This window comes from Vidua chalybeata, chromosome 2 (genome assembly GCF_026979565.1).
Source record: "Vidua chalybeata isolate OUT-0048 chromosome 2, bVidCha1 merged haplotype, whole genome shotgun sequence".
Taxonomy (NCBI): domain Eukaryota; kingdom Metazoa; phylum Chordata; class Aves; order Passeriformes; family Viduidae; genus Vidua; species Vidua chalybeata.
In genome coordinates, this window is record NC_071531.1 from 2,660,601 (window position 1) to 2,679,381 (window position 18,781).

At 44.8% G+C, this 18,781-nt stretch overlaps 1 protein-coding gene across 1 annotated transcript in view; it reads left to right on the forward strand.

The window, feature by feature from the left end:
- DYRK1A (dual specificity tyrosine phosphorylation regulated kinase 1A) overlaps positions 1-18,781 on the forward strand; it is a 75,200-nt gene that overhangs the window by 19,974 nt on the left and 36,445 nt on the right. The window contains 1 exon segment of the mRNA XM_053934602.1: positions 4,189-4,267. Within this exon segment, the coding sequence (XP_053790577.1) occupies positions 4,258-4,267 (10 nt within the window). The 5' untranslated portion in view covers positions 4,189-4,257.

An 18,781-nucleotide genomic window follows, 5' to 3' on the forward strand; every position in this document is an offset into this window, starting at 1 on the left:
TGAAATAAAACATCAAATCTGGGTCTTTGAGGAATCTCTTGCTCACTTTGTTTTACACCAAACCACATCATTGGTTGCCTCTGCATAGTTCAGATGTCTAAATCCATTATATTCCATTGTGTTAATAACTCCCATTTCATGGTGGGTACCTCAGGATAATTTTCCTAGTAAATAAATAAAAAAATTCGGTTTCTAAGTAAGTATTTATATTTTATGTTGCTAGCAACAGGCCTGCCTGTGTTCACCGAAGGTCAGTGACCTGAATTATGCTCAGCTCTGCCAGCAGTGTGTGTAGTCATGAGAAATGCAGGGGTTTCTTGTATTCCACCACTATGACTTTAAAAATCACAAAATAATCTTTTCACAGAGGAAAAACTTGAATCTGGCTTTATAAAAAGATTCCATATTGAATCTTACAATACAGTGTTCCTGAATAAGGAAAAGAAGTCCTTCTATGAAGGGTTTTAATTAGTAAAATGTAAAAAGTAAACCCCTCCCCAGCAGACTTCTCTTTTAATTAAATTTTCATGTTAATAATGGTTTTTGCACTTTAACTTTTGGGGGTTTAGAAATCTGATTGCTCTAAACCCAGCTTTGATCTGCACTGAACCTATTGATGTGTATTAGGTATTGAGTTTTGCAGGAAGGGATGGATGCTCCTAAGGAATACAGGGAATAAAACTTTAATTCTCCAAGAGGCCAGCAAGGAAAGCAGGCTTGGGATGTGAGGAGAAGTCAGAGACGTGAGGAAGTTTTGTTATTCAGTGTCCCCATCTCCACAATGTTGTGGATGTAACCTGGAATGGAACGTGCTCAGCATCCTCGGCGTGGCTGACTAAGCCTTGTGTGACTCCACACTGAGATTGCTCATGGCCAGGGAGTGGCTCTGCTTGGGGATCCCATTCCCTGGGAGATCCAGGAGCCTCGGCTGGGGAGGGAAGAGGAAAGCAGGAAACAAAAGCACGAGGTAAAGTTGTAGCACAGATGATTTCGAAGAATTGCTCTCTTTGTTTAAATAAAAGACTTCAGCTTTTATTCTTCTCTTTGCTGTACCACTTTCAATAATTTGCTTTTTAACACCTTTCCTGTCATCTGCTCCTTCCTCTCCTCCTTTATTTCCAATTCACTTCTGTTCTATACTGGTAAGGAGATCAAACTGGGTTCCTGAAGCCCAGTAAATGTTTTTACTGAGGGGATTCTTCTAGTAATGATCTTACAGACTGTGTGATGAATAGGATTTGCTCTTGCCTCCTCTTATCATCAATTTATTATCTAAACCAGGAAGCCTTTGTGCAGGCTGTCTAAAAGGCCTTTTGCTTTAAGAACTTGGCAATACAGACACAGCCGAGGACACTGACTGAGTTTAAGGTGCTGCCCCTGCAGCCACGGGGTGCAATTTGGTTGTACCTATTTAAAAAAACCCTAAAATCGTTACCCTTTTATGTGGTGTGTCTGTGACACTGTTACTGTCACAGGGACTCACCAGCTCTGGGCTCTGCTAAGATTTCAACCCCCTCCTTGGAAAACAGGGCTCCACCTGCTTTTCCACTCTGGAATTCTCCAGTTCTCCAGGGTGGGCTGATGGAGAGCTGGAAGGAGACTGAAGCTGGGGTGGATCTGTGTTCCTGGTCAGCTCTGAAATGCACAAATGTGTTGATTCCTGTTAATAACCTGTTAATGACTTTCTCACATCAGCAGCTCTTCCTTAGTGCTGGTAGCTCTTAAAGTGTCTTCGAAATTCTAAAATAACTCAGGGCTCAGTGGTTACCTCTGCAGCTGCTTTGGGAGCTGAGCATTCCCACTCTGGAATGGGCAGGAGGCAGTGGTTGAACACTCCATGATATTTTGGCTGAAAATTGCTCCAGCTCTGGTGGTAGTGTGAACTAAGCTGGGTCAGGATTGAAACTGCTCGTGCACTGGTGGCACTGGGAGGGGTCAAGCAGTGCTTGAGCTGCAGGGGGGTAAAGACAAGAGAGTCCTTCAGTCCTTGAGCTGCTGCTGTGGCAAAGGCTTCCTGTAATCCTGCTGTAAACCCAGAGGTGCTGCAGGCAAAGGGAATAAAGGATATGGGCCAGAGAGAGCTTTCAGAGATGGGACTGAGGCTCTGCAGCCTCAGGGCACCTGTGTGGGATGGACAAACCTGGTGCTCCAGGACTTGGAGCTGCTGCAGAGAGCCCAGAGGAGGCTCCAGGATGAGCAGAGGGCTGGAGCAGCTCTGCTGGGAGGAAAGGCTGGCACAGCTGGCATTGTTCACCTGCACAGGAGAAGGATCAGGGAGACCTTAGAGCCCTTCCAGTACCTAAAGGGGGTTAGAAGAAAAGAGAGAGAGGGACTTTTTAAGTGGGCAGAGAGGGACAGGACAAGGGGGAATGATTTTAAACTGAAGGAGGAAAGGTTAGATGGGATATTGGGAATTAGGAATTGTTCCCTGGCAGGGTGGGCAGGGGCTGGGATGGAATTCCCAGAGCAGCTGGGGCTGCCCCTGGATCCCTGGCAGTGCCCAAGGCCAGGTTGGACACTGGGGCTTGGAGCAGCCTGGGACAGTGGGAGGTGTCCCTGCCATGGCAGGGGGGTAGCACTGGGTGGGCTTTAAGATCCCTTCCCACCCAAACCACACTGGGATTCCACTGTTAATTCATTTAAAGAAGAGTTTGCTCTTCCTTCTTCTTTGCTGTTGGGTCCCAGACTGCCTGAGCTGGGTCAGGGGGCTCAGCTCTCTGTGGGAGGTGTTCCCTCAGCACCTTTCACTCAAACCAAAGTGATTTAGGCACAGGAGTGCCCAGTTTGTAGGAGCTGGTGTGGCCTCAGCAGTGCTCCTGGCAGCTGTGGATGTGGCAGTGCCATCCCAGGGCTCTGTGGAACCTCAGCCATAAAAAGGCTGTGGGTTCAGGATGTGGAATGGTCACTTTTAGGGTTTCCCCTTTTTTGGGGGGGCACGACAGCAAAAATTCACCCGCTCCTAAAACACCACCACTGCAACACCTGCTCCTATATGGATCCAAAAAGCAGTTCCTTGTCCTCCTGCCCTCTTCCCTTTGGCGTGTGTGACTCTGGAGTGGCACAGGGACAAGGCCAGCGTGGTGGCAGGAGGGCAGGCAGGGCCCAGGGTGGGCTGTGCAGGCTTTGAACTCTCATTGTCGGGGGGAAATGGAGCGAACGGCGCCGGTTGTGCAGGGTCTGAGAGCATTTTAGGCTGCTCACACTTGCCTGAAGTTACATATTTCAGGAGGTGTTTAAATAATAATAACTCTCCAATTCCAGCTGGTCAGTCATTTGCAGAGTTCTCTAAAAGTCTCAGTAATTCTAAAGGGGTTTGGTGTTTCCATAGGTTGTAGAGTACCAATGATTGTTGGAGAACAAGTGAAAAACAATTCCCTGAGAAATACTTTGACCAGTCTTAGTTGCTGGGTGTTGTGTTTGGGGTTTTAATTTAATTTTTTTTGTTCATAATCCTGCTGTTCTTCTTAATTTCTGTTGGAATTTTCTTTTAAAAAGACAGAAATATATAATAATTGTTATAATATAGAATACATAATGTAACATATATTATATATATATATAATTATAACATAAAACATATAATATATAAAATACAATATATACAATATCATATATACCATATATTATATATTATATATAATACATAGGCAGAAACTCCTGTCTTTATATCTCTTTGTCTATGGAAAATACAATTTTATTTTTCTGAGCATATTTTAATTATTTGCAGCAAAGTGAACCTAATTTAATTTCATCAGGCTATGAGGAGAAATGAACTTTAACATTTAGGAATTGATATGCATTTATAGTTCTGTATCTTGTAGATTTGGGAAAATCCCACAAGTTCAGTTAAATTTTCATTTAGAAATATTGTACTGAATTTCTGTGGAAATCCAAACATTTAAGTGCTTGGTAAAGATGGGTAACTGACAATTTTTTGGGATTATGTTAATTTTGAGATTTATTCAATGCCTAGTTGAAATTTAAGTTAATACTTGCCATTTTGACACTTACAAAATTTTTCTAGAACCAGATATCAGTAGAAGATAAGTCTTTGTGATGCCTCTCTTTGCTTTTCCTATTGGAAAACTTCATTTTCTATTTGGATTTCCTCAGTTTAGCTCGGGGTTGAACTGAGCAGTGGTGGCTGCAGTTTAAGAAGTTTATTCTTGTTTATTTTCCCTTTTTCAGTGTTGTTTGCTGCTGGACTCCCCCTGTCCCCACAACCCCGCAGGATGATATGAGACTTGAAAGAAGACGATGCATACAGGTGATTTGATATTTAGGATTTTTTACAATGAAAAATGATGGATGTTCTTGATGTGCTTCTTGTTGCTGTTCCATTCTCTGTCCCCCCAAATGACGTTGTTCCAACTTAGTAGAATATTGAAGAACTGACAGAATTTGGAAATCTTTCTTTGCCCTCTCGAAACTCTTCTGCAACTTGGAAAACTCTTCTTCTTCCAAGAAGAAAATGGTTTTCCTGAATGGAAACACTGTTTTCAAAGTTGTTATGGGAATGATTCTGAAGGTGCTGATTGATATTTTTAGGAAGTTCTCCCATGTTTTGGCTAATCAAAAATCCTGGAAGTGCCAAGTGTATTTGCAGATTCAGTGGCTGATTTTTACTTTTGCTGGAAATACACAGCACAGAAAATCACGAGCAGTAGAAATAGAATAAAATTGAATTTGTCCAAGAGGGTTGGTCTAATTTTTTCTACCCAAATGCCCTTATTTCAACCAGATCTTTGGTTTGCTTGTTCAGCTTTAAACCCCAGGAATCCTTAGGGCTGGGGAAAAAAAAAAAAAAAGCCAGGCAGATTTCCGTGTGCATCCAGCTCATCTCCTGATTGACAGTTTTCAGTTGCATCAGCTGTTGGTGCATAAACAGCTTTGGAGGGTCTGTTTACATGGAGCCTTTGGATTAGGACCAAGATGCTGGAAGTGGAGATTTCATTCCCTGAAAACCAAACATCGCTCATTCCACTCCCATGTTTGTGAGTTGTGTGCTGAAAGCTCAAGTCAAAGCAGGTCTAAAGAATTCTAAAATTAGGTTGGGCAAAGGAGAGGAGAAGGAAAAACTTTTCCAAAGGGATATTTTATTTTCATACTTCATTTTCAGTATCTTAATCTAGAGGAGCAGCATTAAAAGTGTAGAAAATTGATGTCCCATCAGATTTGGGGAGCTCTGTGTAGTAGGCAGTGACAGATTAAAATAGAACCTAAATATTGAGAAAATGTTTTGAAAGCTTTAAAAATACTCATCCCACAAGTGAAAGGAAAGATAATGTTATGAAATTGTACCTTATGTATGGCAGTGTTTGAGAGAATTCAGTTTCACATTGCAATACTTTAATCTGATGTAAAACTTCCAACTTCAGCACTTTCAGTTCTGGTCAGAATTTCTGATGGTGTTGAGCTTGTAGAATTATGAGCTTGCAGAATAGAAATGGATACAAGATTTTGAAATTTAAGTGATAATTCTGTCTCCTGCAGCCCAAATTCTTTATTTACAAGCCCCTTGATAAATACAGATGAAAAACCAGGACAGAGATGTTTATGCCCCCAGATTTATTTGCATTTTCTGTTTGTTAGGAGAGCCAGGCTTGGTGTGCTGAGGTTCTGAGAATGAAGATTTGCAGGCCTTAAAATGAGACCCTGCCCTGTGATAATTTTGTGGTGCAGTGACAGGAGGAGTCATTTGGTGACTCTGCTGATCTTGGTCCCAAGTTCAGAGTGGCTGGGGAGAGCTCAGGCCTGAAATTGAAAGGTTTTGTGGTTCTTGAGGATGGCTCTCCTGCATTTTCAAAAGGTTTCTCGAGGGTGATTGATCAGAGGTGCCTGGTAATGTCTAAACTACCTTTGGTTAAAGTGGGGAAGCTTCTACAGGGTCAATAAATTCTTTGTTTCAGTGGGCTTCACTTCATTGTCCTGGAAGCTGCTCTAAAGCCTTACAATCAACCACAGCACAACTGGGGAAACAATCCCCTAAAGAAGAAGAATTTTTCATTTCTGCCATGGAATACTTTAATTTTAGATCACCCCTTAGGTTGAAAACACAGAAATGTATTAAGGTCCACTGCTTAAAAAAAAAAAAAAAAAAAAGAAAATTTGAAGAAATGGGGATATTAAATGCTGTTTTCCAGTTTGACTCACCAGGAAAACAAACTTGCAGTATGTTTAACTTCTCTTTTTGCCCTGTATAATATGTGGGACACTCAGCAAAAGGGCACTTGAAGGTGCTGTTTGGAGAACTGAAAGATTTTCAGTAATTTCATCGATGATCTGGAGCAGGGGATCGAGTGCAGCCTCAGTCACTTTGTGGGCAGCACCAGTTTGGGCAGGAGTGTGGACGTGGAGAGTGGGAAGGCTCTGCAGAGGGACCAGGACAGGCTGGGCCCATGGGATGGGGTCAGCCAGGCCGAGGGCTGGTCCTGCCCTTGGGTCACAACAACCCCAGGAGCTCCGGGCTGGGCAGAGGGGCTGGAAAGCTGGGAAAGGCCCTGGGGGTGCTGGTGCCAGGGGCTGGACACGAGCCCAGGGGGGCCCAGGGGGGCAAGAGGCCACTGGCAGCAGGGCTGGGTGAGGAATTGTGTGTCCAGCAGGAGCAGGGCAGGGATTGTCCCTCTGGGCTGGCTCTGAGAGGCCCCTCGAGGGCTGTGCCCAGTTCTGGTCCTGCAGGAGAGACCTGGAGGGGCTGGAGCGTGTCCAGGGCAGGGAAGGGAGCTGGGAAGGGGCTGGAGAATTCCTGAGGGAGCTGGGAAGGGGCTGAGCCTGGAGAAAAGGAGGCTCAGGGGGGACCTTGTGGCTCTGCACAGCTCCTGCCAGGAGGGGACAGCCGGGGGGGTCGGGCTCTGCTCCAGGGAACAGGGACAGGAGGAGAGGGAACAGCCTCAGGCTGGGCCAGGGCAGGCTCAGCTTGGCCAGCAGCAGGAATTTCCCCATGGAAAGGCTGCTCAGGCCTTGGCAGGGGCTGCCCAGGGAGGTGCTGGAATCACCACACCTGGAAATGTTCAGAAACCTGTGGATGTGGCACCTGAGTTCATGGTCTAGAGAAGGACCGGGCAGAGCTGGGGTAATGGTTGGACTTTGATGATCTTAGAGGTGTTCTCCAGCCTTAGTGATTCTCTGATTCCATGTTTACTTGTGGATTTTTTAGGATCTGTTCTGCTTTTCCCTGAAACACTGCAATAAGCAAAGCTGGGGTTCAGCTCTTCACAGGAAAAGCCAAGTTTGTATTTCAGTCATGTTGTGATAACACAGGTAATACCTTAGAATGTGATTAAAAAGTGTTTTCGGAATGGGAATTTTCCACTTCTTTGTCCTTTACAAGTCTCTCCAGGACCTTTTGGGAAAGCAAGGAAGCAGACACTTCTGGGTGTAGTTAGGCTGGTGATCAATCATCCTGCCCATATTCACTTTTCATGGTGTGGTGGCATCAAATTTGGGATTGTGTGGGTTCCTACAAGCTGAGATTCATCTTGGGTTTAAAAGTTGGTGTTTCCAGAGTTCCTGCTACCCCTTGTCCTGCTCCTGTGTAACTCAGTGGTTGGTTGTTCTTTTTTTTTCTCTTTTTTTATGGAGATTTCCTTATAAAAATCATTTGGTTTTATAACAGCTTTCTGGTTTTGACTTTTGTAGTTATGCTGGAGCCTAAGGAATATGGATCTAAAAATACTGAGTTGTCTGATTTTTAAGCTTTTGAAGAGCTCAAAGCTTCTTTTTGTAACCTTTGTAAGAAAACAGAGTAACATAATGGTTACAGCAAATTATTCTCATCAACATGGAATTATCTTGGATGCACCAGAGATGCTGAGAACCAAGGAAATGTGATAATGCTGTAGTCAAGTTTGATAAGACATTGGAGGTGCTCATATTGCTCTTAATTTTATAAAAATGGTCATTTTTGGAAAAGAGAAAAAGCCAATGCAGTACTTTTCAGTAAGGATACTGCAAGAGCAGTTAAATAGTCAGTTCTCACACTGATACCTGTCCTCCCCTAGCTGGATCCCTTATTAAAATCCAACAAATCCAGAGGAGGGATTTCTGAGAAGTTCCTGCATTGGGCTGAGTTTAGGGCCTGCAGGTGTCCAGGTGTTTATTTTCTGGAAGAATACAGTGGAAGTGGAGAATTGGCCCATGGCTCTCACATCTCCTATTTCATGTTTTAGTTGCTGATTTCATTGAGCCTGTAGCTATTTTAAAGGATATTTTTATATGTCAGTAGTTAAAAAAGTCACAGACCAAAGCAGAAAACCCCTCTGTTGTTGTGCAGTCAGAACAAAGTGTGTCCGTGGTGTTTGGAGCTCACCTGTGTTACCTGAACTGGCTCAGCCACAGCCACTGGAAGATTTACCAGGAAAATCCAGGAATTCCTGGGCCAGCACTGAGTTTTCCCTGCCCTGGCTGTTCCTGTGCCAGTGGAGATGCTGGCCCTGGCTCCACTGAGGTGACTGCACACCTGGAGGGTCCAGCTGGTGGCAAAAAGCCAGGTTTGGAAAGAGCAGAACAGGTCCAGGTGCTGATTCCCTGCTGGGGCACAGCGTGGCTCCCACTGGTTTTATTTCTGGTTCCCGTTGGGTTCTGGCTGGCTGGGTCCTCCCAGGGGGTTTGTGGTGGATGTTCAGGTCCAGCCCAGAAGATCCCACCCAAATCATGTCTGAAACAGAGCTGAAAGTCTGAAATACAAGCAGCTAATGAGGGCTTGGATATTCCTGGGAAATTATTATTATTATTATTATTATTATTATTATTATTATTATTATTATTATTATTATTATTAATCCCTGGATATTCCTGGTATTAAGCCCTGGTTTTCCATGGGTAAATAAATCCCTTTGCAGCAGGGCTTGGTGCTGGTTTTGGGAGTTTTTGTGCCACTGCAGTTGCTCCTCAGCCTGCAAGTGGAAGTTCTGCTTTTCAGAGATGGAGTCATTGACCTCAATGAATGATAACCTTGAAGTCAACAGACTAAATTAATGCTCTACTTTCTGGATTTGAGAGCAGCAATGTGAAAACCTGGACAGCTAAAGTTAGATTCGTGCATCCATATTTAAGAATTGCCTATTTAAAAGAAAAGGGGTTTTTATTCCCCTCCTCCAGAATGGCTCACTACCCGTGATATTGAAAACTGAAGTTTTCAGCCTCAACCCCCATCTAAGAGGAAACAAAAATCCTGTTCCAGGATTTTGGCATGGAATTAGAGCTTGGTGGAGGATGCTGCTTTCCTTACTCAAGAACAGACCACAGCATCTGAACCAGAAAATCTTTAGATGCTGCTGTTCTTATATGTAGTTCTAATATTCTGGAAAAGTAATTTCTATCTATTTTACCTCCCAATACATGTGACCCTCTGCTTAAAACCTGTTGAAGTGACTTTCAATGAAGTTTTAAATTGTGAGGAGATTTCTTTATTGCAAGACTGAATTTTTTTTCTGTTGCTGATTTCTAAGAGCAAAGAAAAAATGGATTTTGAACAAAACCAAATTAAAATTCAGATCAAAAATTGCAATAATAACTATTAAAATTTATTTCCCATTTCCTCAATGAGTGGTCAGTACACTGAGAATGCCTGAAGTCTATAATGAACATAATGCTGGAAATGCAGAGGTTTTTCTGCAGCCTTTAAAGTCAGTGTTCAGGGTGGGAACAAAAAGGAAAGGTTCTCTTGGGCAAGGCAGCAATGGGATGTGAGACTGAGTTTGGAGCTGCCCATGGGGTCTCAGAATTGTGCCTTGTCCCTGGGATTTGGGACACCTTGGCTCAGGGCTGCTGGGAGTGGCCCTGTCTTGTCCATCCCATTTTGTGTCCTGTTCCTGCTGCTTTTGGCAGCAAACGTTCCTGGGTTGGTCCTGCTGGCCTGGCTTGGGAGGGTTTGAAGTTTGGAGTGAGGGTTTGGGTGTTGAAGGGAATCTCAGCCCTGTGCTCCAGGGAAATGCCCTCAGGGAGTTCCTTCCCATGGCTTTGGCTCCAGTTTGGGAGCTTCTGCAGCTTTCCAAGGATCACACCTGAAATTGGTGCTCCTGAAGGACTCCCAGGGGGCAGGGCTGCACCAGCAGCACTCCAGGGGTGTTTCATGGAATCCCTGGGGCTGGAAAAGCCCTCCCAGCCCAGGCAGTGCCAGCTGTGCCCACCTTGTCCCCAGCCCAGAGCTCTGAGTGCCACCTCCAGGGGACACCTGCAGGGATGGGCACTGCAAAGCTCCCTGGGCAGCCCCTGCCAAGGCCTGAGCAGCCTTTCTGGAGACACAAGACCCAAAATTCCTCATCATTGGACAAGCTTGATGTAAAATGGTACCACTTCAGTTCCTGAGCATATTCTGTGTTGAATCCATAAGCAGGGCAGCAGATGTTTGTAGGAGGCATCCTTCATAAATCATGGAGCCAGGTGGAAACAACCTCTCCCCCCATCCCTAAAGTTCTGTTCCTTTGGGGTTAGGTTTTAAAATACAGACAGACACCATAGGATGGTTCTCTTAACGGCCAGGCCTGAGTAGTTCTTGGTAAGGATTCCATTTATCATACTTTATCAGGCAGGTGGAGGCAAGAACTGGGCAAATATTGCTCCTAAATCTTGCTGAAATTGGACATTGTGACTTGCAAGGTTTGTATTTCTCTTTTTCTAGTCAGGCTGGTGCTTCCTGTTCAGTTCATCTTGTGCTGTGTGGTTTTTGATGTTTATATCAAACCCTCTGCCCAGGCAGTGGTGTTTGCTTGATTCCTCACTGGGATCAGGCTGGTGGATTCCCAGCTTTCCAGAGCAACCCAGGATGTGCTCAGCTTGATGACAGAGTTCTTTCCTGGTTATGCACAGGGGAGAAGTCCTTCTCAGCAGGTTTTACCAGAGTTTCCATGTCTCAGTGTGCAATCAGCTCTCCATGGACAGCTTGGACATTTCCATCAGGCAGCTCCAGGACACATTTGTCAGCCCTCTGATGTCACTGGGTGCAGCTAAGACGTCATCTGAGCAGGTCTGGTTAAACCCTGCTGGATTTAGGAACACAACTAAGCTTGGAAAATGGAAAAGTGGGAATGTTTGACTCTCAGATTTCTGTTGTGATGCCACAGTCTCAAAACCACATTTGTTGATAAGCTGTTAAGGACAGAGATTAGATTAGAAAGCAAGAAACAGAATTTGTTTTTAGCAGTGACACATCAGATTTGAGGTTCTGACCTTGCATCTGTCCTGGGAAGAGCAGGGAATACCCAGCCCAGCATGGATCAATCAGCCCAAGGGAAAATCCTGGTTCCTGAGGCTCAGCACTCCCTGACACTCACACCTAACCCCTGGTGACTTCTGCCTGAGTTAAATCCCAAAATATCTTTGGGGACCTAGCTTTGAGTTCATTGCACACAGAGCCAGCTGTTGAACATCTTTGCTGGACAGGTGGAACAGGTGGCTGAAATTTTGTTCCAGGCTGAGAAAATAGATTTGTTCCTGATTTCCTCCTTCCCTGTGGGAATCTGTTGGTGCTGGCATTTTCCTAATAAATTAGTTGTTGTAAATCCCTTAAAAATCTGGGGATACAAGCAGAGAGCAGAGTGTGGAGTTCTTTTACTGATTGATTTTGGATCTTCTAACTGGTTTCTTTTTGTGCATGCTCTTAACTTCTCCTTCACCTCATTGAATCCACTTTGTGAACAGAGAATCCAGCCTCAAGTTGGCTAAACCATCCAGCACTTTGCTTTTTCTTTACTAAAATCACAGAAAATTTTAATATTTGAGCATCTTGCCTATTTGAGCTCAGTATTTTGGGGTGACCTTGCCACTTGTTTGTGCTCCCTCAGATGTGATGGAGGGGGATCAGCAGATGTGCTGTGCCAAGAAATAAACAGAAGGATGTTGTCTGTAAAGGTGGATGAAATTGGTTTCATTTTTACCTGGTTTTGTAGGCAGTGAGGCCTTTAAATAGCAAAAATATTTAATACTGTGATTAAAGCCCACAATTCCTCAGGACTGCCTTTCCACTCCAGGAAAATAAACTGTTTCTGGCAATACCTGGAGATCCAGACATGGTTTTGTAGCTTGGCTGTAACAGGGCTGACATCTTCATGCTCCTCCAAGGTCCTGAAGGTGCCTAAAAGGAACTGCTTCTCCAAGATTTTGTCTATTGGTAAAAGTATCTGTGATTTCACCTGCCATATTAATGTGAGTTCTGACTTGCTGTTAATGCCTCTCAGTAGATCCACAAGTTGAGCTGAATATAAAACTGATTTTATCTTCATGTAGGTATGCAATAATGGCTTACATATATTAGCTTATAAAATATAAAATAAATTTAAACACCCCACCAAATCTATTTACCAAGTTTTGTACCTTCCAGTAATGCAGAGGCTTTGTTCTAGTTTGGAATAAAAATAGGAATTAGGCCCTTTGAAATATTTCACTTACTGAAGGTTAGCAAAATACCTGAAAGGCAGCAGATGTCCATCATAATTCCATCTACAGCTTCACTTCAGGTGAGTTCCAGATGTTCATGGTAGGCTCTGTGTTAGGCCCTTCAAGCCTGTGTAAAAAAAGCAGCATTCTGGTCATTGATTTATTCTTGTTTCTGAAGTTAGACCTTTCTAAAACTTCCAGCTGTAGAGTAATTTTACAGTAATCATTTCACAATGCTGAGTAATTCTTGGAGACTTCCCTGAGTGCAGTGATGGATCCACGGTGTGGAGTTTTAGGGTATTTCTGGGCAGTGTTTCTTTTTGGGCTTCAATGTTCACATCTCTGGAGTTTTCTCCAAAATTCCATTTTTGGCTTGTTGAGGTCATGGAATCCCAGAATGTGGAGGGAGTTAAAAGATCATCTCATTCCTACCCTGCCATGGCAGGGACACCTCCCACTGTGCCAGGCTGCTCCAGCCCCAGTGTCCAACCTGGCCTTGGGCACTGCCAGGGATCCAGGGGCAGCCCCAGCTGCTCTGGGCAAGCTGAGATGTTGAAGGAAAACTTTGATCCCAGATAATTGTAATAAATAAATAACTGGGAAAAATACAATTTAGTCTTGTGTGCTTTAACTTAGTGATGATCTTGTGTTTTGTCATTGGTGAGCCTCAGAATAAACTGATTATTCCTCACCTTTAATGCCCCTGGGCAGGTGTTTGATAAGAGCATGAGCCTCTTTTAAATCTTGCAAAGGAAAAGGGTCACAGCCCAAAATCTGGAGCTGAGCAGAGCAGTCATTGGCCGATGCTGTTGACGTGTTTTCCTTTCTTTACACCCCAGGATTTTACAAAATTCAGTTCACAGCTGAGCCTCTCCTGCTTTGCCATTTTCACTGGTTGGAAGGAGGCTGTCTCAAGGAAGAGACTTGATGTGTAAACTGTGCCAGCAGAGAGCTGCAGGAGCAGATGTGGTCAGAGGAGGTTTCAGAGCACCAGTTCCCAGACTAAAAGAGCTGTTTCCCTGTCAGTACCCGGAGCATTCCCAGCCTTGGAGCCCATCCCATGGAGCAGCACACATCTCTGCTGCTTCCCTGTCCTGCCTGCCTGCTGGGAAGGATTCCTGGGATGTGCTGGATCCAGGGGTACTCAGCTGCTGCTTCCATGCTTCCTCAGCTGTTAATTCCACTGTTGTCCTTAAATCCTTTTTCCTTTCTCTTTGGACTTCGGATGTCTCACAAGAAAATATCTTTTTTCCTCCTCTTGTCAAAGCAAAAAACCCCAGGGTTGCTCTATCTTTTGTTATATATACATAATATATAAATATATTATATATAAATATAACTTCTTTTTTCCTGACCTGCAGCTGCAGGAATATTCCTTTGCTTCTTTCTCCCTTACAAAGCCTGGGAGAATTTTGTGTTACTTTCCTTCGAAAGTTCAGCTTTTCTTCCATCTTCTGAGAAATTTTATCTGTAAAGTTGTTCTTGTCCTCTGGCTTGGGCTGACTTCATGGACTTCAGGAGTCTTCATGACTTCTCTTGTGAAGAAAAGAGATTTTTCCTCTGAAAAAAAGAGGCTGTTTCACACCCAAATCAATGGGTCAGTTTTCAAGTTAAGATTCTGCACCTTCAGCTTAAATTGTGTGTTCGGCTTTGTTTTCCAACAAAGATTCTGGTAGCAAAAGGCCCCAGGCAACAACTGTTTGGATCCTGAGAAAGGCAAAAAGTAGTTGTTGTGTTTTTTCTTTGTTTGGTGTTTTCTTTTATGTCTGGAGGCATGTGGAGCTCCAGGGGAAGGCAAGAAGCACAACTTCATTTTTTCTTGGGAGAAATCCAGGCTCTATAGGCTGCCATCCAAATGCAAAAATTCTGACACTTCTCTGCTCAGAAAAAGTGCCACCAAAACGGAGCCAGCTGAATACTCCACTTCTTCAATAGAAGGCAGTTTCCTTAAATAGAATTTGGGAGCTAACTTCGTCTGGAGCAGGGATTTGGGTTCAAAACACTTCCAGATCCGTACTGACGTCTTTTCACTTCAAGTCTTTCACTCTGGCTACAGGTATTTGAGTAAACACTCCGTGAATATTCAGACACCTGAGGAATCATTTGTGTCCTGTAATCCCATGAATTATAGCCTGTGCAACATGAATGAAAAACCTGCTTCACTTTTTTTTTCTGGGAAGGGGTTGGTAAAGGAGAAGGGAATTCTTGCTTTCCTAGAATCATGGAATGATTTGGGTTGGAAGGGACCTTAAAACTCATCCCACTCCCACCCCTGCCATGGGCAGGGACACATTCCATGATCCCAGGTTGCTCCAAGCCCTGTCCAACCTGGCCTTGGACACTTCCAGGGATGGGACATCCACAGCTTCTCTGGACAACCTCTGCCCCATCCTCACAGGGACCAATTCCTTCCCTACAAATGCCCTTTGCACAGCTACAGGTGCTCAGCATTTACAGATTGGTTACAATATTTTAGGGTTTGACTTCGTGTCACACTTTCTCCCGTGGATCCCAGTTTATTAGCAGTATTTTTTGCTATCAAAAATCCACATTATCCTCGATAACAGATTAGCAGTAGCTTTGTCTTCCCAAGAAGCTGCCCTAACCCATTAGGAAGATGGTTAATCTCCCTCCTGGATAAGCCTTTTGATCAATTTAGAGAAAAGTGAATCGGTGTCTTCTGAGCAAGTCCGGGTGGCAGCCACTTAAACAAAGTGATTTGGGCTCCTTTCAGCATCAGCTCCTAGTGAATCGTGGGAATTTCATCAAAGACCAGGTAATTAGACAGGTACTGCACCTTTGGAGTAATGGCACCTCTGACAGGGGCCTGGCTTTCCCCATTCAGAGATAGGAACTGATCAGTTTTGGAGAACAAGAAATGCCTCGGGAAGTTTTTGGAAGCACCTGGACAAGGTGCTCCATGGAGAAGCATTGCTGTGCTCAGCTTTGGAGAGTCAGGGGGGTCTTTACTCCAGCCCTTTCTGGGGTCCTCAACACAGTTACAAGGGAAGGGACAAGCCCAGGAAATTCCAGGTGTGACTCTGTGCCTGATGTGCTTCTGGCCCTCAGGAGTGAAATCCTGTGAGCTGGGAACACGAAATTGCCCTGGTGTCTGAGCTTCCCAGGGAACAGGAGGCTCTGCTCACTCAGGGAACAGGGACAGGACAAGAGGAAAAGGCCTCAAGCTGTGCCAGGGGAGGCTTGGGATGGACAGCAGGAGGAATTTCTTTGCTGGAAGGGTTGTGAAATATTGGTGTTCGAGATCATCCAGTCCCACCTCATCCCAGCAGCACCAGCATCACCCCAAACCCTGTCCCCAAGGGCCACTCCAGACTCCTCCTGAGCACTCCCACAGACAGTGACTCCAAACCTCCCTGGGCAGCTCAGCCCAAGGCCTGACCACTCTTGCATGGAAAGTTTTTCCAGATATCCAATCAGAACCTCCCCTGGCAAAACAATTTCATCTTTGATGATGCTTTGAACCATTGGAGTGTTGGCTAAAGGTGGTCAATGCCATGACCTCTGGAGAATCTGCCATGCTTTCCTCTCACAAATGATGGCAAAGACAATTTTCCACCTCTGTCCATTCCCTCCTGTTTGCAGAGATGTTGGGAAGTCTCCCCTTTTGTGGAGCAGAAAAAGAAGGGAAGTCCTCTCTGGCATCTTCTGCTCAGACACGGTTGGGCTCTGAAGCTGCTAAGAAATCACAGCAATCCCACAAATTCCCAAAGAAGTCTTGAGGAGCTGTGTGAGCTTGAGTGACATTTGGAAGCAGTTCTGTGCTCGCTTGGCCAGCAGGGCCAGAGAACAACACCGTGGTGCTTTCAACCCAGATGCTTTGGCAAAGCACAGCCTCGAGTGTCGCCACTGCTTGGCAGAACAACTGGTGCTGCAGAGCAGGAGCAGGTGCTTTGGGCTTTTGCTGCTCCTTCTGCACCAAGGCCCTGCTTTCTGCAGTGGCTTTGGAGCACAATAAACAATATTGCTCTTGTTTTCTGGTAGGGCTTTTCAGCTCTTCAGTGGACTTGGTGAAAAGTTGGGCTCTGTGGCAGTGATGAGAATAATGAGTTACGTGGCTCTTGTCTTCTACAAACATCTTACAGGTGGCAGATCCTGGGCTTGTTTAATACTTTCTCCTCTAAATTCATGGAATCCCAGGATGGTTTGGGTTGGGAGGGACCTTAAAACCCATCCAGTGCCACCCCTGCCATGGCAGAGACACCTTCCATTGTCCCAGGCTGCTCCAAGCCCCAGTGTCCAACCTGGCCTTGGGCACTGCCAGGGATCCAGGTGCAGCCCCAGCTGCTCTGGCCAACCTAAAGTCCCATTACCTTGAGGAGTGTTTGATAACTGCCCTCAGTGATGTCCTGCTTGGGGGGACATTTCTTTGGAGTAACATTTCTTGGGACTGTATTGTGGCATTTCTTTGGGGTGACATTTCTCTGGGGTGACATTTCTTTGCACCCCTTCTCAGTCATCTCTTCCCACCACAGCCTGGCACAGCCCTCACTCCAATGAGTGGCACTCATGGCAGGAGGGCACTTCCAACTTCTTCCCTTTTCTTCCAGCATCTGCCTGGCAGGGAAGAGTCAGGCTGTTCCAAGACTCATCCTCACATGTGTGTTCAGAGTCCTGCCTGTGCCATGCATGGAGCTGAGTGTTCTGTTCCCTGAGAACACTTTGAAATCCTCAGTGCTGAAGCTTCGAAGCTCACTAATACCTGATCTTCTAAATAAAGAGTTTGTGTGTTATTATTTCACTTTTCTTGACTTGCAGTGACTTCAGCCTTGGTGACATGACTTTGTAGGAGGTCATGGTTCCTTTGCATTGCAGGACAGTCATGTCTAGTGCCTGTAGAAGTGGTTTTCACAGTGTCCTCAGGAACTGGGAACATTCCCTGACTAGACCAGGGCACAGTTTTGTTTGAATTAAAAACCTTTAGAGGCTGGAACTTCATTAACATTTCTGCTATGAACAGGACTTGGGGTGATCTCTTCCCAGAACACAGTTGTTGGATGAACCTTGAAGAATTCCTTCTGTGTTTGGTGTTTAGATCCTGTAAATAATTTTCCATCATCACCTTTCCTTAGGAATATCCAACTCTTTCCTCAGGTGAAATGCTTCCTCTGCACCTCTCTGGAGGTGAGGAAACCCAACCCAACACCAAACCATGGCGAATTATCCGCTCAGCTTTTCCTTGGTGTCGTTTACAGATCCTTCAGGAAATGCTGGAATGATTCCTTCCCTCCCTGCACCCCTTGGAAGTCACCTGCTTTTTTTGGTGGCCCATATGGATGCTGTAGGTGCAGGTGACAGGCAGCTGTCAGGAGCTTGCTCAGGGAATTGACATTCCAGAAAAACCAGAGACTGATGGAAGGAGAGGCTCAAATGTTCCAGCCAGAACAGGGTGTCGTTGGTTTGTGCATCTTCCATGATGTCCCTGCAGGGGACAGGTGGCACTTCTTGGAAAGGAGGAGCCCACTCATGGCAAATGGGAGTTGTTGTAACTGGGAATCAGATTTATGGATGCAGATCAGCTGAAGAAAAGCAGGGTTGGGTGGGATATTGGGCAGGAATTGTTTCCTGGGAGGGGCTGGGATGGAATTCCCAGATCTGGATCCCTCTGGATTCCTGGCAGTGCCCAAGGCCAGGTTGGACACTGGGGCTGGAGCAGCCTGGCACAGTGGGAGGTGTCCCTGCCATGGCAGGGGTGGCACTGGGTGGGCTTTGAGATCCCTTCCAACCCAAACCATTCTAGGATTCTATAAGATGCAGACAAAATGTATTTTTTAAAATTTGCACAACTCTTGATACTTGGGTAGTGTTGCTCTCATCGTTATTATTAGTGTGAACAAACCCCCAGTTTTCATAGCTTTAATACCTGCTCTTTAGTTTATGCTAGAAACAGTAAAACCTTAGAAGGAAAAATGTAAGTTACATTTCAAAAATAATCACAGTATTATCCTAAAGGAATAATGATAATTTTTTGTTTGTTTTGTTGTTGTGTTATAAATTTTCCGGGTTGAAATTTGTGTTACTTGAGAGAAATCAATACAGATTACAGTGAGCCCCACTTTGGGGTCATAGTGTTTGGATTAGTGAAGTTTGGCATCCCCAAGTTTTGGTGGTTTCCAGCTGGAAGTACAGATCCAACCACACTTAAAGTTTTTTTCTCCTTAAAAGCTGCTACTTCAAGGTGAGGCAAATCAAAAGAAGTAATTGCTTAAACTTAAAAGTGTGTGTACTAAATACAGGAATTATTACAAAGGCAGGAAATTGGGCTTTCAGATGTGTGCTTTGGAATTGTGAGGTTTGACTGGACTTTTCAACCCTCTTGCCTGGATTTATTTCTGATTTTTCTTTTTGATTTTCTGTGATGAACGCTAAGCTGGATATGGAAATACTG